Genomic DNA, 21,448 nt, shown 5'->3' with positions numbered 1-21,448 from the left:
CCTCTTGCTAAATTGTCATCCAGCCATTAATGAATACTTCTTAAGTCCAAGCATTCAATTAATTCTGAAGTCATCTGTTTGTCTTATCACCTAGTGTCTTTGTCTATCTGTCTCTCTCCCCCTCTTCCCCCACCCTCTCCTTGTCTCTCTCTCTCCCTCCCCCCTCTCCTTTTTCTTCTCTCCCTCTCTGCCTCCCCCCTCCCTCCTCTCCTCCCTCTCTCTCCTCTTCTCTCTCTTCTCCACAAGACTTTGATACTTTATCAAATGCTTTGCTATAATCTCAGAATTCCCTTTGCCTGGTAATCCTATTAAAAAAGGAAATAACATTAATCTGGTCTGACCTAGTTTGGATGAAGTTATGCTGGATGTTTGTAATCATCTCTCTCTTCTCTAGATGCTCACCAACCACCTTTAACGTATTTTTGAACATTGAGACAATATTTGCCCCTTTACAGTCCTGTGGTGCCTCTCCTGTTTTCCATGGTCTGTCAGATATTACCAGCAGTGGCTCAGTAATCACATCCACCATTTTGGTATCCAAGAACCTACTTCCTCTGGGCCAGGAGACTTGAATTCATCAAAGATAGCTAGGTGCTCTCATACTACCACTACCTCCTTATTTATCTTGGCTATCAATTCCCTATTAGCCATTTTACTTTTGTTATTGTATGAAAGTCATTCTCCTTGGCAGAGGAAACAGAAACAAAATAGAATTGAATTGCCCTATCTTATCTGTGTTATCAGTTATCATCCTTGAGCATTGTTATTGTGCTGGCTTTGAGCTTCCTCTTTCCCCCAGTATAGCTAAAAACCAAACCAAACCTTTTTTTGGTTATCCTTAGCTTTTGTAATCAGCTTTGACTTATTTTGAATTGTAGCACCTTGGACACTATTTTCATAGACCTGTGCTATATTCTTAAATTGATCTTTCTTTGCCTGACCTTTCTTTCAACTTCAGTACCATGTATATTTTTAAAAATTTAAGTGATTGTTGAGTTCCTGGTATATCCTCGTTGGTCTATCCAGACATCTTCCCATTTTCTTCCTCTGCAGTTGTTTCCTTTTCTGTCTTCAGAGTTTCTCTCTTGAGAGTTTCCCATCCATCCTGGACTGAATTCCCATGTAGAATTTTCATCTATGTGATCCTACCTTTTATCATTCAAGCCCATTTTATGGGTGAGGGAAATGAGACTTATGGAAAGCCTCCCCCAGGGCCTGCTATAGTTGGTGCAGCTGGGCCTCACAGCCAGGTTTCTGACTCCAATCCCAGAGCTCTTTCTGAGTTGTGTCTTGTTTGTCTCTCCCAAGGGCATGTAATGAATGAAAGCAATGATAATAAAAGTTCCAATATGTTTTTCCATATCTTTAAGGATAGTACCTTACCTCATCATCCAAGCAGACCAGTGTTTGATTCTTTTAGTTGTAATCATTTGGTCATTTCTTTCCCTATGTCTGCTCAGCATGTGACGCCCAGTGCTGGAGCTGTGATTCCCCATCAAGATGCACCTCTTGCAAGGACCCAGCTAAGGTCCTTCTCTTTGGAGAATGTCAATATGAGAGCTGTGCCCAGCAGTACTACCTTGACTTGTCTACCAAGACGTGCAAAGGTAATCAAAGGCTTTTTCCCCCAAAATTTTCTTTTTTAAAATTGTTAACATGAATAAATATGAATCTTTCCTTGTGCAGAGAAGAGCAGAAAAAGCAGATTCCATTTGAAATGGTGAATATCTGTTACGTAGAGCTTTTGAAAAATATCATGTACATTTAGCATAATGATGCCAACACTGCCCTATTTGTCTTTGTCCCCTTCTGATGTTTTTTTCTGCTTTCTCCTTTTTTAACATTTCATTGACATTCTTTTTTTCTTTATTTTACATCTTTGTATTATCCTTCTTTCCTATCTATTCCCCTCTCTCACCACAATTGTCTCATTAAAATAAAAGCCCAACCTTGTAATAAATAAGTACATCCAAGCAAAACAAATTCACACCTTGGTTATGTCTGCAAACATATATATTACTCTGCTAAGCAGTGAGAAGAAGCAGGCTTCGTCATTACTGACAAAGGTCTTTTTGAAGTGTATGCATCTATTTAAGGTGATGTAAATAGTCCCTCGCTAATAACCCTACAAGGTTAAAATCACCATAGTGGGCAAGCAGTTTTCTTGTGCTTCCATATACTAGAAAAGCACTGGTGGTACTGAGAGATCTTCTGCCATCAAAGAATGTTTTCTTTTGTTTTTAATCCATTTCTCCCATTATCTCCACACATTCTGTGATTTTATGCTGCCTTTTAGAAGGAATGAAGGGAACAAGGAATGAGATACTCTATCACCATTTTGCCCTCCTGAGCAGGCCTCTGAAAATTTCCTTTATTCCCTCTTTTCTGTTTTTTTCCCCCTGCTTCTGGGAGAGGAGCTGGAGCTTGGGTATTAGGCAAGTGGAAAAATTTGGAATCCTTTAAAAATTCACAGTTGTGTGTTAATTCTCCTTCCATCTACTTTCGTTGTCAACTTAGGAGGTCTGTTTTCCTTCAATGAGGAGCAGCTTTTCAATTTTTTCCCTCCCCACCAGTGGCATACTGCTTTGGGGTGAAAAACCAAGATGATCACAAATCTTTTCCCTCATAGATAATTTTGTGACTGAGCTGGCAGATTTTTCCAAGGGTCTGTTTTACTGATTAAATCCTACCCTCTCCTATCCTTGCTATGGCCCTGAGGTCTAGATTGGACACACAAATGAATGAGATTAATATTCTAAATCTTCTTTGGAGCATAAATACAGTCTTGTATGGTTACTGGCTTCTTGGGGACTTAGAAATATTGGTTTCTGGACAAAAAGAATGGCAGATGATGGGCAATTTCCACTATTTGGAACGAGGGCTGGATAAGGCAGAATGTTGTAGATCATTAATGAAAATAATACTCTGAGGATAAAACACTTTCTTATCTGTTGCCTTGTAATTATTTGCTAGCTGTTTATTAGATGTGTCTTGCCTCCTCACCACCCACTGTAAAAGATAAACTCAGGTTGCAGAGGCCACATCTTATGGGATCTTGGGATTTAGAGTTCAAGCGATCAATCAGCAACCATTTATTAAGCACAATCTCTACTCTAAAGGAATTTATGTGAGAGTGGGGAAGAGAAGTGTGTGTAAAAGTGTATACAGAATAAATGCAAAGTATTCAAAGACAGTGCAGAAAGAAATGGCAAACCACCCTAGTATCTTTGCCAAGAAAATTCCATGAATGGTATGGTTCATGAGGTCATGAAGAGTCAGACACAACTGAGTGACTGAACAACAATGAAAGGCAAGAACTTAGGGAAAGAGGGCAGTTGAGATGATTAGGAAGGGCTTCATGTAGAAGATGGTGGTGATTTTGTTTCTTGAAGGAAGAGAGGAAGACTCTTTGAGGTGGAGGTGAGGTGAGAGGGTGCAGTCTGGGTATGTGAAGGCAGATGAGACAGGGAGATGGAGTGGTATGTGTAAGGAAAAGAAAGAAGGCCAGATTAGCTGGATTGCAGGGTATAGAAGGGAGAGTGACATGATTTGTAATTAAAGAAAATCACTTTGGCAGCAGTGTGAAGGATGGAGAACTGAAACAGAGAAACCAATTAGGAGGACTTTGCAACAGTCCTGGTGAGAGGTGACAAGGGATTGAGCTAAGTTGGGAGCTCTGTGAGTAGAGAGAATGGATGTGAAAGATGTTGTGGAGAAAAGAGCAGCAAGATTTGGCAACTGGTTATATAGGGTAAGGGAGAGTGAGGAACCAAAGATAATGCCAAGGTCATGGCCCTAGGAGACTGAAAAAATGTGATGGTGCCTTTGATTGAAACAGGGAAGTTTGGATTGGGGAATTTGGAATAGGAGGAGATGAATTCTGTTTTGGACAGGTTGCGATTGCATTGTCTCTCTGGTGTCTAGTGTGAAATGCCCACTAGGCAATTGTTTATGTGGAACTGAAGCTCAAGAGAGAGGCTGGGGATTAATATAGAAATCTGAGGTATTTGCATAGATAAATAAACCCACAGGAACTGAAAATGTTACCAAGAGAGTGTAAAAAGAGAAAGTCTAGGACAGAACACATCTGATATAATCTCTTCATTCTACAGATGAGGAAAGAGACCAAGAGAAAGAGCCTGGATTCACACTAAAATCCTCTGACTCCAAATCCAGTGGGTTTTTCGTTTTGTTTTTTTTTTTTTAATCTCCAGAGTGCCCAGCACAGTGCTATGTATATAGTAGGCTCTCATGGAGTGATTGGAATGGTGAATTTCACTGCTCAAAATGATGGGTTTGTCACATCATATCGAACATTTCTCTCTGAAAAGAGATAAATTCTACAAGATCTGTTCTCTTCAATAAAGTAGCCAATATCCAATCTTTGCGTAATATGTGCTAAATGCTTCTGGGTTCCCATGGTGACAACAACTATATTCTTCATTGTTGTTGACATCCCAGTTAATTTTTTGGAAAAGTAAGAACAACAAATTGTATGTTTGTGTGAGAGTAGGGTGCTATAATTAAGTATGCTTCTATTGGAGCCAAAAGAAGGATAAGGTGCACTTGAGCCTGGAGCACCAGAAAAGAAGCTTATTTCACATTTACATGTGTTCTCCCCATACTTAGCAGGATCTGTAGCAGCACTGACCCATCCTTGTATGTGTCCACATCAGACATCATGGGGAAATGTTTAACCTTAGCAAAGAATCCAGGTTACTAGAAGGCATGCCTTCTTAAAAGACCTTATTTCTCTTAGACTTTTATGTTGCCCTCACTTTACTCTCTGCAGCTGAAGCCTCTAGCCACAGGTGGTTTCCAAGGAGTATTATATACTTGTGTTGTATGTGTACAGGAAGGTGGCCATTCCTACTTGGATTTGTCTCTTCTTTTTAGAATGTGACTGGAGCTGCAACTCGTGCCAGGGTCCACTGAGCACAGACTGCCTGCAGTGCATGGATGGCTATGTGCTTCAGAACAGCATCTGCGTGGAGCAGTGCTCGCTTTCCTTTTACAGAGACTCAGACTATTGCAAGAGTAAGTCTCTATGTGCCTAACCCTAGCTTCTCCATTTTCCCAGCCATGACGGTCCTTCCATCCATCTTAGATCTCAGATACTGTCATAAAAGGGCAAATTCTTTACAAATCAGGTTGTGAGCTCCTTGCAGGAAGAAACTGTCTTTTTCCTTTTTTTTTTAAGCCCAGCACTTAGCATGGTATCTGGCATATAGTAAGTGCTTGATAAATGTTTATTGACTGACAAACAAATTTTTTTTTACAAGCATTTATTAGTTCTCCATCTCACTCGCCATATTGAGTAGTTTTTTTTTTTTTAAAAAGAAAGATAAAGAAAACTCTGATGACAGAGATATGTGTAGGTTCAGTAAAAAGTCAAATTCCTAAATTGGCCATGTCAAAAAACATGTATCTCATGCTACATTTTAAGTCCATCACTTCTCTGGCGGGAGACAGGCAGTGTGGATCACCTTCAGTCCTCTGGAATGGTGGTTTATCATTTCACTGATCCGAATTCTAAAGTCTTTTGAAATGGTTTTTCTTTATAATGTTGCTATCACTGTTCAAATTGATTGAATTCTGCTGTTGAGTATTGTCAAGTATTCAATAACTTGTGGTAGGTCTTTGACTATCCCCTCTCCACAGCTCCATATCTAACTTTTGCCCTCTGGCCCCTTCTAATCTTCCTTCTCTCCCGTTGTTCTTAAGTGAAGATCACTTAGACCAAGGATACCCAGTTTCTACTGGTAGCTGGTGGCTTTCATATCTATTACATTGCTTAGAAAATGCCACTTATAGTAAGGGGTATAAAAGAATGCCACAAGACCAGGTTCCCTGGGTGCCATCTATGGTGCATAGGGGGAATTAGTAAAGATTTATGTGCCAATGAAGTGATGATATAGGGAAGTCAGATGTGTGGCTATCACAATTTTAGCCAAGATCTGATATGATCTCAAACCTTCTGGGGCCCAGTTCTCTGGTAATCTCTTTGAAAATACTAAATATCAAGCTCTTTGAGGTCAGGGAACATGTCTGTTTTTGTATATTCCTTAAGTCGGAGCATAGGGCATGTGGTAAGTACTTCCAAAATGGATATTGGATGGAGAATCACTGCTATGTACTTTGATCCTTTGATAGATTGATGTAAGTACTTCTAACAGTATTAGATTTCACCTCATCCAGGCTTTCTCATTCTCTGTACCTTCTCTTCCATATCCCACAAAGGAATCTACTGGGGTCCACCTAAGGTTCTGGAGAAGGGAGGGATCTTCATCTGATCTCCCAACATAGCGTATCATCAGTGTAGTGCCTAGACAGTCCATTGGTTTTTCCTTACTCTAGTTTGATGAACAGGTACATGAGCTCTGACCACTTCTGAACCTCTGATTTCTGCCATCTACAGACCTCCTAATGCAGTTCTCAATTGGTAATGAGTTGTAGCGTGCTCGTAACTACCCCTCCATTCCTCTTTATGTAAACCCCAATATTTTAATTCTCCAGAGACCATCTTCCATGATGATTATCCTTAAACTGTCATCGGAAGAATGTTGATACTAAAAGAAAAGGAGAAAAGTTTAGAGGCATTAACAGAATACTTTCCACCTCTTGTTCAATTTTAGGCTTAACTCATTATCTATTTGCAGTATCTAAGTTATATGTGGGGGCAGCTAGGTGGCGAAGTAGATAGACTGCTGGTCCTGGAATCAGGAAGACTTATCTTCCTGAGTTCATATCTGACCCAAGACTCTAGCTGTGCAACCCTGGGCAAGTCACTTCACCCTATTTGCCTCAGTTTCTTCATCTGTAAAATGAGCTAGAGAAGGAAATGGCAAACCACTTCAGTATTTTTGCCAAGAAAATCCCAAATGAAGTCACAAAGAGTTGGACACAACTGAACAACAAAAGCTATATGTACAGGCTTTCACACTCTGAACGATAGACATAGTTCATCCATTTGGTGTATTCTCTGTGGGATAGTTAGACTAGACTTTGTGTGCATGTGAGATTATGGACATGTTGTGTCACTGATGAGGCTCTGTTCCAGAGCTTAATGCAGTCAGTACACTCTCATTCATGAGCAGGGATCTGGAGCATTCCATTACCTTTAAAGAATCCATCTTACATTTTATTTCTGCCCCTGCCCAGGTCAGTGGCATACTTTTGGTGAACATACAGGTCTTTCCATTTTGGGCGTCACTTGGCATGAATAATAATGGAATCATCAAACAAAGTTATTACATATTGCATATAATTGTAGTATAGTATATAATATATATTATATAATTCTATTATGTTTTATAATTATGTTATAAATTATACTTACACATAATATATATCATGTTTTATGCATACATGGGACATACCTTATTGGAGGAAAATTTTTAGGGCAGAACTTTAATCAATCAATATTTTTTATAGTAAATAAATAATGAATATGGAGGGGTCATGTGTTCTCCATATGAGAATATAATTTATGAAAGCCTATCTCTACCTTTCTCCAACCAGGTTATTCTTGCAAAGATTTTTTAGACAGGGGAAAGTAGGCATGTGGGTTAGTAGAAACTGCCATACCTTGATTCTTTCTTTGGAAAATTAATAATATGACCCATGGGTTTTTTAATAGACTTTAACTCTTCCAAGTTGTCACTTCATTTGACTTTGTTTTTTAGGCTGTGGTGATCATTGTCTTGAGTGTCTGGGTCCCCATGAGTGTACTCGCTGTGAAGAACCATTTCTCCTCCTTGAAGCTCAGTGTACCCAGAAATGCAGCCAGCGGTATTATGTAGATACCAGGACACAGAGATGCATGGGTGAGGCTTGTCTGAGGAACCACAAGTTGGGGGGAAAGCCTCTGTTATCTGTGTGCTGATTCCCACTAGCTTTTGTGATACAGGGGTGGGAAAACCTGGGGAATCACCTACAGTAATTGGCAGCTTCCCATGCAAATTGTCAATTACCAGACTGGATAGTTTATAAAAATTCAATCCAGTAATTCCTTTGTACAAATCACTCCTGCCTCTAAAGGTCTTTAAGGGAGGATGACTCCACACTAATGTATAATGGAATGGAAAGACCGCAGTAAGGTCTCTATTGAGAGTGCAATGTTGAGATGGATTTTAAAATTCAGCCCTATTGCTGAGGGGCTAGAACTGTCAGAATATAGATTGGACCAGTAGGTAATCCATGTGGTTACACCATAGACTAGAAATTGCTTTGTATAGAGTGTATATGTATAAGAGTGTGTAACAACAATGTTGCTAGCTATGTCTACTATGTCTGTGAAAGACCAACAGTAAAAATACACAGCACAGTATCTTCGATCTGCTTTTCTAAGGAAAGCAACTTTAAAGGGTAAATAATCTCAGTTTAATTAAACATACATATATCATTCACTTAGTTCAGGGGGAAAAGATCAGCCCCCCAAACTTCAGGGCAAATACAAACAGAAATTACAAATCACATTCATTATATAAATAGATCAAATAACACAAACCAGTCCATCTGTAGCAATACATAGTTACCAGAGAAGCACCAACATCTGGGTTATCAAAGCTAGGGGGACTATTTCAATGGCTTGCCCAGAGTCTTGTCATCCTTTCAATGAGTGTACCCCCAAAAGTGAAACGCTAACCTTCTAACACATATACCCGGTTCAGGACCCTGGGGCTCAAGGCTCACCATTTAGGGTATGGGAAATCACTAATACCAACGTGTGGGAAAGCTCTCCAATCACTGGTACCACATCATATCCATATCAATGACTCTCCATTGTCTTAGTGCTAAGAAACACTCCAAGACAAAAGATCCTACTTTACCTGCCCCATTCAAACAAAGGCCAGGCTCATTAAAGTCACTTTGGTTGCCTTAGCATCGGAAAAGAGAACAGCAAAAAATCCTGCCCTGATTACTATTAGGGAATGCTTCTGGTTAAAACCAAAGAAACCAAATCATTTCAGCTGCTTTGTCTCCATATCAAATAAATGAGCGTTTTTCAAACTCATTTTTTCATGTCCAGGGAAAAAAACCAACAAACCAAAATCATGTTCCAGGTTTGCCCCCCTTTAAGGAGACCCTGATCAGAGATCCCTAATTTCATCATTGTGGGTGGTGTTCTTCGTCCTTCATTCTCGAAAGACATCACAAGGATGATGTCTTGACTTGCAAGTGAATTGGATTTAAGTGAGGCACAGTTGTGCAGAGTCATCAGCCTCACACCATAGACACAGATCATAATTCCCTTTACTCACGTAGACTTGGTGAATTGATGTGGCTGGAAAACATTGTCAGCTGGGGACCAGCTCTCAGAAGAGAAGCCTCTTTAAGGACTGCCAAGGCTCATCCTCACACAGTGGAAATAGTGCTTGTTGGTGAGCCTTGTGGCAGGATAGGACCCCACTGGTCAGAATGCCCATTCCTGTGGCTTAGTCTTTGGGAAGGTGGTGTTAGTCTGTTCCCTAATGTGATGAGTGAGGCATCCAAGGAGGAGTTTAGTGGAAATTGGTGTAGAATAATACCTTGTGTGTAAGCCTTTATAAAATACTTTCACACATGTTTTCTCATTTGAGCATGAGATTTCTATAAGGTAGAAAAGAGAGATGATATGACTTCCAGCTTTATAGCTTAGGAAATTGGCTCAGAGACCTTCAGTGACTTGTCCAAGGTCCCCCAGGTAGTAGGAGACATAGTCAGAACTAGAATCCATAACTTCTGACTCATATTCCCAGACTTTTTGAGTAACAAGACTCAGTATTTCGGTGATTCTGTGGTCTCTGTGTATACTTCTTCCAATGGGCCAGACTCCACCTCACTCATACCCTTTCATCTCATTCAGTTCTTTTCAGCTTATGCAGAGGTGGCCAGATGGTGCAGTGGTTTGAGTGCTGGGTCTGGAGTTTAAATCTGGCCTCAGGCACTTACTAGCTGTGTGACCCTGGGTTAGTCACTGAACCTCTGCCTGCCTGTTTCCTCAACTGTAAAGTAGGTATAATAATATTATTATACTATTACTCTATTATTATACTATACCCTACTTTGCAAGGTTGTTGTGAGGATTAAATGAGATAATATTATTAAAGCAGTTAGTATAGTGCCTGGCACATAGTAGGTGCTTAATAAATGCTTATTTCCTTCCTTCCTTCCTTCCTTCCTTCCTTCCTTCCTTCCTTCCTTCCTTCCTTCCTTCCTTCTTTCCTTCCTTCCTTCCTTCCTTCCTTCCTTCCTTCCTTCCTTCCTTCCTTCCTTCCTTCCTTCCTTCCTTCCTTCTTTCCTTCCTTCCTTTATCTTTTATACTATTCCTCATGCCCAAGCCATCCTTTTTAGTATATCCTTGTATGCCCACTCTATGTCCCTCCTTTTCTCTTTGGGCCATCCTATAAATTTGATTCTTCAGAGGTTGGGGTGTTCTATGATCTGTGACCACACGTCGTTATCAATCAGGCAATAAACTTTTTTTATGTACCTACTATGTGCCAGGCTAAGTAAGAAAGGCAAAATACACTCCCTGCTCTCAAGTTGCTTAAAGTCTAACAGAGAAGAATATTGATATTTTAAAGATGGATTTTGCTTTAGGGAACAGCTTGGGATTATTGAAAGTTGGAGTTTCACAAATGTAGTCCAGTCTACTCTCTTCCTTCAATTCTGGGCCAAGCTCATTGTCCCTTTCTTGTGCCTGAGATAGAATGATTAATGGAATAACTCAAATAGCTGCCCATCTACCTCCATGTCCCAGTCCCAGTAATAGGCATTTCATTTTTCCCATGTGGACTGTTTGGGTAGGTTCTATTGAAAGTCAGTGGGCTGCACTGAGGATGTCCTATATTATTCTTGGGTCAGATGTCAGCCATAAATAGCAGCTTCCTCTTGGTAGTATGGTGGTGGTCCTGGATTCTCGAAGGTTATTCCAGTAGAGCTTTAGCAGGTTCTACCAAGTAACAAAGGTTTTAGGTCTTGTCCTGGTGACAGCTTGTCTATTATGTGAGGGTCAGGCCAACTAAAGAGGGACAGACACATCATCAGTAGGTTGGCTATTGGGTGAAGAATTCTCTGGCTACTCACAAAACAAAGAGCAATGCAACGTGACCTTCTGTTGTTCTTTGTGGTTTTCCTTCCACTTCTGCAGGGGTGTTGGAAAGATGATAGAGAAGGGGGCCAAGGACCCCAAAGCATATGGTCTTTTGTACTGTCTAAATATAGTTACTAGAAATGTGAGATTCTTATCCAGCCAAATTTAGATAAGCCTGTCTAAGTCAAGATCTGAATTCATAAATCAGGGGGGATTATTTGCTTTACAACCCCACCCCCTTCTTCAAAAGTCTCCACTTTGCCAAATGACTCACTACAGTTGTTATTTAAATGAGGATTTAAAAGGATCCAGTAAATAAAAATATAATTTATATGGAATATTTTTCCTACTTATCTTTCAAAACTCAACCCAGATGTCATCTGCTCCATGTAGCTTTCTTGGATTTCCAAGGTTGATAATAACTTTCCCCTTTGAACCTCACCCAGTCATTCATTTTGTAGCCTTCCAATTCACTTATATAATGTAGATATCTCTCTATATGTGCGTGTATACACAGTTGATTCTTTTCATTCTTAGTAGCTATGGTCTATAAAGTTGCTCTGAACACTGAATTAGCGAATACTGAACCATTGCTTCTAGGGGAAATACAGGGTTGCGTTCCTGCAAGCTCCTAGTCACAACATTGACTTTAGCATTTTCTGGAGTGACCTTATATTGGTAAATTGCCTTTTCCATTTTCTGAATGTACCATATTTATTCATTAATGTTGAACTCGTGGCCAGCACTCTAACTCATGACTGAATGAAGCTTATCTAACACACATTTTTTCCCTGTAAGACACACCACAGTTTTCTTGCAGTTAGGAACACTAGACTTCAGACACTTGGGTGTCGTTTTACTCCCCACCTCCAATCACTAATGAAAAGTACAGAAGTGTGAAAAACTTGACATTAAATAGACTGAGGACACTTGCTTACAGTATGAGAACTAAAAGAAGAAGGCACAGTGTCCATCACCATATTTAACCTGAGGTAGGGACATGCCTATCGGGTGACTCAAACGTTTTTTGCTGCACATGTCTATGAATGACCATAAAATCATGGCAAGCATTGATTTGGGGTTACAAATAAAATTTAGCAAGTAGGCAAATCCACAAATATAAGTCTACAAATAATGAAGATTAACTATGCATATACATGTGTTTAAATACACATATACTATATACATACATACATATATATAAATACATTTTAATAGGTAAAGAGGCCATTCTCTGCCTCATTTCTTATTTTTATTTTTAAAGTTTATTTATTTTTAGTTTTGAACATTCACTTCCATAAATTTTAAATTTTCTCGCCCTCCCTCCCCAAGATGGTATGCAATCAGATATAGACTCTACATATACATTCCTATTAAACATAATTTCACATTAGTCATGTCACATAGAAGAATTAGAACAAATGGGAGCAACCATGCCTCATTTTTTATTAAGCCTTAATCATTGAATGGGCTCTGCATCAGTCAAACTGAAACCTGTTAAAGACCTTAGCTTAAAAAGGTCAAGGTCCCCCAATTCATCCTGGGCCATCTCCCGTTGTCCTGATCCATGTCTTGCTATTGGACTCAGATGGTTCCAGAGGAAAAAGTGAGGCTGGTGACTTTGCACAGCCTTCCCTCACTTAAATCCAATTCACTTTCATATCATGGCAGCACCTTCCTGATGTCATGGTCCTCTTCAAGAATGAAGGTCAAGCAATAGTTACACAACATATATATATATATATGTGTGTGTGTGTGTGTGTGTGTGTGTGTGTGTGTGTATGTATACACACACAAAATATTTTAAAACACTTATACCTACTGTACAATATCATTCATCATGTTCTGTGTGATAGATGGTTCATATCTTCTCTAAATAGTATGTTTCACTTTGCAGCTCGTGCCTAGCACAATTATCTATATGCAGTAAGATGTAGTAAATGCTTGTTGCTAAATGAATGCTGTTATGGGATCTGAAATCCCATCCCGTTTGACCCCTGATTTGCTTCCCATCTGAGGCCGCTACAATTTTCTATGCAATGATCAATGTCTTCTTAATGTTGGCTATGGAGTTGTTTTCTGTTTTTGCTTTAACTGTTGGCTGGAGACTTGGGAGCCGTATGGAACCTCTGAGACTAACAGGGCTGCCTTCGTTGTTTCCTGTTCCTGACAGCCTGTCCCCCAGGGTGTTTGGAGTGCAGCCATGAGGAACAGTGCCATCTCTGTGATCATGGCATGTCTCTCAAGAACGGGCTTTGTGTCTCCAGCTGTGCTCCCAGCTTCTCTGGCCACCTCCAGAATGGAACGTGTCATGGTGAGTGCTCTCTGAGGGATTCTCATCTGACAGCCTTGGGAATTCACCTGCACTTTCTCAATGGGCAGGCTGTGTTGTCAGCAGGAAAGGCAGCATTTGTTAAAGAGATATCACTTACGGTATTCCCACTTTTGTGTGGGCATCTTGAGTTGCTTAGGAACAAAGGACTTCTTGCGGACATTGGCAAAGGATGAGAGCTGAGCCAGTAGATCAGTCTTTTTTTTAATGGGAGAAAATAATAACCCACTTACAGCAACCCAAAGTGTCAATATATGGAATGATCAGTTGAGATGTGATTGTGTCTACATGGAGGACAGAATGCAGGTGCATTTGGTATGAAGGAATATCTGGTAAATGCACATTTCTGAAAAAAATAGACTGAGAAGTCAGCCTTCTTTCCGTTATGAGTGCTCTAAAGGAAGTAGAGGGTAGTCTCTCCAAACGCATAAATAAATGATTTACAATATTGAGTTGTTCATTTAGATTACAACTGACGTTTGAACACAGCACTTTAAAGTGAGTAAATCTCTGAAGTCATTTTGTTATTGTCACTAATTTTTATCATTCTTGGCTAAACTGCTGTCCCATTTGTAAATCCCTCAGTAGCTGAGAATTCAGTTCAGTCTTCTAGGCATGTTGTGGAGAAATCATCCTGTGAAAGTTAATTACATTCCCATCAATGAATAAGTGTTCCTTAAGTACCTACTCTGTGCCTGGTGCTATAGAACAGATTTACAGCATAAGATTTCCCACCAAAATTCAGCATACTGAAGCTGCCCTTTGTGATCTAGTTGTAGAAGGGAGCCCTGGGCATTTAATTCTAATTAGTATAGTTTGGGATAGGGATACTGCATCCCTATATTGCAACATCCCTAACAGGGATATTTCATTCTTAGTGGTAAACAGAATTTTAGGACTTGTGAGCCTGGTTTAATTTTTGCATCTTAGCAAATGTGATGTCAGAAGTTTAATCCAAGCAGTGACTAATTAAGATTTGCTGCTAATGTATCTTTGCACCAGAAACACTGATTTTGAAAATTCTGTTTTGGATTGCAGTCAGACATTTCTCTTACTGCAGAGGTTTGTAGACTATTTTGTGTCATGGACCCCTTTGCTATCTCACAAGACCCATGGAACCTTTCTCAGAATTTTTTAAATGCACCAAATAACGAACATACTATTACAAAGAAAGCTAATTATATTGCAATATAATTATCAAAATATATTTTTAAAAATCCTCGTGGACCATGGGTCAAGAACCACTGCTTGATGGGATTTATGTACAAATGACTTGGGTTAGGGTGATCACATATCATAGGGGCATAGATTTTAAAGATTAGAAGAAGGAAGGCTAGACCTTAGAGGTCATCAATTCCAAACCCTTCAGTTTACAGATGGGTAAACTGAGGCCAGATAGATTAAGTGAGCTGCCCAAATCTAGCAAGTGTCTGAGGCAGGATTCAAAGATGTCAAGTTCAGCTCTTTGTTCACCATACAACCTTTCCCATCATGTTTACTGGCCTAGATTTTCATCCAAGGTAGTTCTGTATAAATATCCCAGCATAGATTATCTGACAAAGAAGCGTGGAATGTGTCTGTGTCTGATATTGCTAGTTTTATGTTTGTTTGTCTTTTCTAGGCAGCACCTATACTCATATCCTTCAGAAGAATGCTTCTCTTGCCCTGGGGATTGGCTCAGTGAGGCCCCTGGATTTCTCCTTGCTGAACGCCCATGCTGGAGAAGGCAGAAGCACAGACCTCCTGTTCCATGTTGTCAACATCCCCACCAATGGCCAGTTGGTGCTCCTGGTGGATGGGAAAGAGGTCTCCTTGGGTGCAGCTGACCACTTTAACTGGGAAGACCTGAAAGAGAAGAGAGTACGTTTTGTGCACAGCAAAGACAAGCCCAGGTGATTGAGCACATGACTGCCTCCTCTTTCTCCTTCCTCTCAACTTCACCTCTCAGACAGCAGCCTCTTGGTTTCTCGGGATGATAGATATTCCCTAAGTACAAGGTGGTTTCTTCTGACTGCCACCATCTCCCTGTAAATGCTCAGCAAATATGCTTCCGTTACAGACATTTTCACTTTATCACATAATTATGGGTAATTCTCAGATGTGACAGGAAAGTTCCTGGCACAATTACATAGCTGTGAAGTCCAATAGAAACCGAATCTATCACAGACACAGCTGCCCCAACTGCTCTGTCTTCATCTATTAGAGTAAATTTTTATTTATTTATCATTTTGTCATGGAACATGCTCTGATAGGAATTATTCATTTCCAGGAATATTAAAAATGAGACCTGAAAGTAGAGCCAACTCTTAATTATTGAGTCTATGGATTAATCGTGGTTAATTTTTCAACTGATCCATATTTCTCCTGCCACTCAGTACATGCCTGGCGGTCTCCTCCTCCTACTCTGGACAGTGTACGTCCTGTGAATGCAAACTGATGTTAACATTAGGTGGATAGTTAAATTAAACCTGATCAGGCCTGGTGGTGCATGCCTGTAATCTTAGCTACCAGGGAGGCTGAGGCACATGGAGCCCTTGAGTTTGGGAGTTCTGAGCTGCAGTGTACTAAGCAAATCAGGTGGCCTCACTAAATTCAGCATCAGTAAGGTGGGCCCCTGGGATTGACAGGTCCACTAGGTTTACCAAAAAAGAGTGAATAGGCCCAGGTTGGAAACCGAGTGGATCAAAACTTTCCTGTTGAGCAGTGGTAAGGGTGGTCTGGTGAGTAGTACTTGTACTTCTAGCCTGGGTAATATAGTGTGACATTTAAAAAGTTTGAGAGACACAGTTTCTGGTAATTTAATTATTTTATTAATAAGGCTAGCATGCTTATTAATAAAAAGAAGTCAATGGCCCTCCTGAATGCCAAAGACCCCTCATGTTCCAATGTGGGGCTGGGATATACTCCAAAGAGGGTCTTGAGGTCTGTGACTTGGATCACCCAAGTCTTGGTCAAAGAGACTTATTGATTTTCATGTCACCTGTGTGACAAAAGAGAGAATTCACATTTTCCCAGACCTCTCTGAGTGAACACAGTGAGCAGGAATACTCCCCTTAACCTAAACTTAGAATTTCTTTTACTGAATTTGATTAGATTTTTAGCCTGGGTTAGTATTTGCCTAATATTTCCCACACTGGTTGATTTCTGGACAAGGAAGTAGAAAAGGGGAAAACCTTGGTCCTGATTCAATAATTAGGTATTGATACAAGAGAGAAATAATGATTTCTCTCAATAGGAAGACCCAGAAAAGGAAGGAAAAAAGAAAGGAGGGAAGGAGGAAGAGAGGGAGGGAGGAAGGAAGAAAGGAAATAAGGAAGGAAGGGAAGAAGGAAGAAAGGAAAGAAAAATGGAAGGAAAAAAAGGAAGAAAAGACATCTAATCATTGAGATTAACCCTTGGTTTGGATTATCCATTTTACTCCTTTTCATCCACAGTGCAAACTATTTTAAGTTGACTGTAGGTAAAAATAGGCATCTGGAATTAAAGGCATAGAAAGGAGATTCATTGAATATCTATATACATTCACCTACTCTCAGGCTGAATATTTCCCATTCCAGTTCTGCCACAAAGGGGACAGGCAGATTGGGAGGTAGATAAATATGGAGTCTTCTTTTTGTATTAGCTCATTGCGGACAATACTGGCAACCTCAAAAAAGTTCAATGTTAACTGTAATCATAGCAAGAGTAATAAAGGTGCCTCAGTCCTGAAGGAGGCCAGATGTCATTATGGGTAGAATTGCTGCAGATTCACCAATTCATTCTTTCTGGGAGACAACATACACACATATAAATATAGACACAACAAACATAAAGGAAATAAGAGGTATTTAATAAAGGAAGACATTAGCATTTGAGGGGTAGGGAATTAACAAGATCTACATTTAAAAAGTAGTTCTTGAACTGTATCTTTTAAAAATTATTCATTTAGTATTTTATTTTCCCCAATTACATGTTAAAAACAATGTTTAACATTCATTTTAAAAATTTTGATCTTGAACTGTATCTTAAAGGAAGCCAGGGATTCTGTGAGGGGGAGGTGAAAAAAGGAAGTACATTCCAGGTGTGGGGGAGAGAAATTAAAGACCCAGAGATGGGTCATGGATGAATTGCCCCTTGTGAGACACAGAGAGAAAATCAATTTGGCAGGATCAAAGCAGTTGGGAAGGGGAATAATGCTTAACAAACCTGGAAAGCTAGGTTGGAGCCAAGTTTAGAAGGGCTTTAAAAGCAAAACAGAGAAGTTTATATTTTACTCTGAAGGTAATAGGGAGCAATTGAGTTTATTGAGTGCGGGAATGACATGGTTCAATCTATGCTCAAGGAAAATCTCTTTAGTGTCTGTATGGAGGACAGAATGGCAGGGAGATGAGTTAGGAGTCTGTTGCAATAAGGACATACCAGATATATATGTATAAAATAAGCACAATTTTGTTTTTTCTACTAGACCTGTGATTTCATAGGGAACTTCTAATGAAGAAACTCCCTCTACCAAAACCAATCAGCTTCCCAGTGCCTGGAAGGCCTCTTCACCTCTGTGTTTTAGCATTCTTGGCTTCCTTCAAAACCCAGTGCAAATACTACCTTCTGTAGGAAGCCTTCCCACCCACCCACCTACCCCCGCTTTCTAGTGCTTTCCGCTCTAAGGTTGCCTTCCATCCACTCTGTGTCTTGTGTATAGTATTATCCGTGTGTATTTATTATATGTGTGTATATATAGGGAAATATATATATATATATATAATCATATATATCATAGGGGGAAACTATATGTGTGTGTATATATATATATTATATATATACGAGTATATGTGTGTATGTATATATATGTAATGTGTGTATATGTGTGTATATATTATATGTATATATGTGGGGAGATATATATTTTATCATATATTTTATTATATACTTTATAAGGGGGAAATTATATGTATTTGTGTGTGTGTATATATATTATATGTGCATATGTGGGAAAAATATATATGTATATATATTATAAGGGAGAGACATACACACACACACACGCACATACACATATTTATTTATTTCCCCATTATAAATTTGGTCAGTTAGTAAACATTAATTAGGTACCTCCTGTGTGTCAGGCACTGTGCTGAGCTCTGGGTGTGCAGAGAATGGCAAAGACAGTCTTTTCCCGTGAGAACTCACAATGTAATGGATGGAGGGCAGGAAGCGTTTTTGAATTTTCTTTTTATGCCCAAGGGCTTAGCTCAATGCCTGACACATAGTAAGTAACATGCTCCTAAATGCTTGTTGATTGATTGGAACTTAGAGCCTCAGAGAGTTGTCTGATGCACTCAGAGGTTAAGTGACTTACTCAGGGCCACTCAACCAGGATGTGTCACCATCAGGACTTGAACCCAAGTCTTCTTGCTTCTTAGGTCAACTCTCTGTCTGCTACATCATGGCTGCCTCTCTTAATACAATATGTACAGTAAATAATGCTTCCCCAGCCTCTCTTCTGTTCACTTTGTTGGAAGTATTTCTACAGATTTCACTGCTTTTATTTACATCAAACCTCCCCACCTCCGTTTATATCCTGTTATACATGTTATTATATTTGTCTACTAGGTCATGTAGGCCATTCATGGGGAGTCACTGACCAGCTGTGTGCTGCCATACCGTTAGTGTTCACTGTCCTCTAATTGCGTTGTAGGATTTTTCATTTGAATACTCTAAAAAAAATGAGGACTTAGAAAAAATGACATTTTAATCGGAAACACATCAGATATTCTCAAGGGCAGTGCTTTCCATGTTTTTGTTTTCACAGCTACTTCAGTCAATCCTATTTCAGTCTCATCTTTTTTGCCTCAAGGGATTTGTGACAGTGGTCCAAAGGGGTTACATGAAATCCTTGTGTGTGCTTTAAGCAGTTAATAATTGTAAAGAACATTATGAGTTTTATAGTATCTTGGGGGTTCACGGCACATTTTTTTTTTGTTGGAAGGGGCTCCCAGAACAAAAAGTTGGGAGCAATAGGTCTAAGGCATGCTTATATTCTTTCACTGTTTATTTGTGTAATGATTATTTTTAGCTTAATGATGAATTTTGAGAATAGAAAAAACAAACAAAAAAAGAAACTGAAATGTGATTAGCCAAAGGTGTTGTAAAAAGAAAGCTGTGGAAATAAGAATGATCCAAAAAAGGAACTATCCACATTCTGTTGTTTCATGTTTTTAAATGATGAAAACCAACATGTTATTCTTTCATGTTAAAGTGAGATATACTTTGGAAGTAAAGGTAACCTATTAATATAGTCATTGTAAGTCCCAGGATAAGCTTATGTCGCTGGGATCCTCCATGCTGGTCTCTTGGTGTTCCTTCCATTAGGAGGAGCTATCCTGGTACGGCTCCAAAAATTTACATTCCAAGGAATGATTATGTACAAGGCTAGGAGGAAGAGGGGAGGAGGGAAGGAATATCATCTATTTGGAACTTAAGTGAAACTGTGCAAAAAAGTTACAATGTCCCCATGGGATTACCCAGGCTTCAAGATCTTTCAGAAGCTCTGGTCTCTCACTTCTTTTTTCATAAGCTCACTTTGTGAGATAATGATTACATGTTGAAGTGACATCCAAGAAAGCCTCCTAACTTCTCATCAGAAGTTCTTGACGAGATCTGTGGGAAAGAGGTTCCTCACACTGGTCTAGAAACTGAAATACCGAGTGCAGGATCAAGACATGACACCTAATTCTTTAACTCTGAGTATACTTGTAAATTTTTTTAATTGATTATTTTTGTTTTTCTTTTTCTAAAATTTATCTTATTTTTAATTTATAGAATAAAACAAGTATTAACAGTATAATAAAAAGATGATTACGCATGAAACTGCAAGTATCTATTGTGTACAACTTGCTTTTCCTTTTAAATATATAATAAAATTATCGTGTTAATTTCTTTCTTTTTTTCCCTCCCCCACCCTAAAAATGATTTGCATTAGACACAAATAGGTATATGTAAAATTATTCTATACTTCTATTTATTAGTTCTTTCTCTGGATGCATATAGTACCTTTCTTCATATGTTCATTGTTTTTAATTTGTGTGTTTATAATAGTCAAAATGACTTTAGTCAAACAATTAACCAGTATTTTTAAAATTAATCTGTCCTTCCCACTACACCTCCCCCTCTATACAAACTAAAGACAAGGAAATAAATCCAAAACCCAAATCCCTCAATATATACTTGCATAATCTGGCAAAACAAATACCACATTAAATGGGTTAGCCAGATTTAAAAACGTATTTCTCTTTCCGCATTTTAAGTTCATCACTTCTCTGTCAGGAGGTGTATGGCATGCTCCCTCTTCGTTCTTTTGGACTTTTTTTAAATTTAATTTAATTTGGTTTTTAAAAATTTATTTTATTTTTTATTTGTTGATCACAGTTTTTAAATCTTTCAAAGTTATATTTCCTCTTTAATGTAATCATTGTATAAATTGTTCCCCTAGTTTTCCTCACTTCTCTCTGCATCTGTTCATAGAGAGAAGCCTTCTCAGTTTCCTTGGAAATTGTCCATTTAATCATTTCTCATGACAAAATAATATTCCCTTATATTCTCTTCATGAATTTTAGAAACCTAACATAGGAAACCAGAATGTTATGTAGGTATCGTACAGTTGAATGATTTAGTTGTGGGCCGTATTTTTATCCTTACTTCATTCTGGGTAATTGTCAGTCTTATGCTTTAATTTCCAGTAGACCTGTCACAAGGAGGGAGTATGGTGTATAGTGGACAGAGAACTGATGTTGGGGTCAGGAAGGCTATCCCACAACAAGTCAACAACAGGGCCCAACGTGGTGGCCCATACTGACTGTGTAACTTTACCGCTCAGTGGCCAAGCAACTTCCCAAGATGAATCCCATGTTGCTCCTCACTAATAGTGAGAGTTTCCTGATCTGGAGTTCAAGTATTCATGTCCTCCCACCCCCCAACCCATTCCATAACTAATCTTTAATCCAAATCCCGACTTTTTTATGACACAAATAGATTTCATCATGACCTTATTTAATGACTGACTG

At 39.1% G+C, this 21,448-nt stretch overlaps 1 protein-coding gene across 1 annotated transcript in view; it reads left to right on the top strand.

Annotated features, from left to right (window-relative positions):
* FRAS1 (Fraser extracellular matrix complex subunit 1) overlaps window positions 1–21,448 on the top strand; it is a 352,531-nt gene that overhangs the window by 151,291 nt on the left and 179,792 nt on the right. The window contains 5 exon segments of the mRNA XM_036764965.1: window positions 1,461–1,607; window positions 4,897–5,037; window positions 7,686–7,826; window positions 13,251–13,391; window positions 15,031–15,301. Of these exon segments, the coding sequence (XP_036620860.1) occupies window positions 1,461–1,607; window positions 4,897–5,037; window positions 7,686–7,826; window positions 13,251–13,391; window positions 15,031–15,301 (841 nt within the window).

Source organism: Trichosurus vulpecula, chromosome 6, assembly GCF_011100635.1.
Source record: "Trichosurus vulpecula isolate mTriVul1 chromosome 6, mTriVul1.pri, whole genome shotgun sequence".
Classification (NCBI taxonomy): Eukaryota; Metazoa; Chordata; class Mammalia; order Diprotodontia; family Phalangeridae; genus Trichosurus; species Trichosurus vulpecula.
Note: the sequence above shows the minus strand (reverse complement) of the source record. Positions and strands in the feature narration are given on the sequence as shown.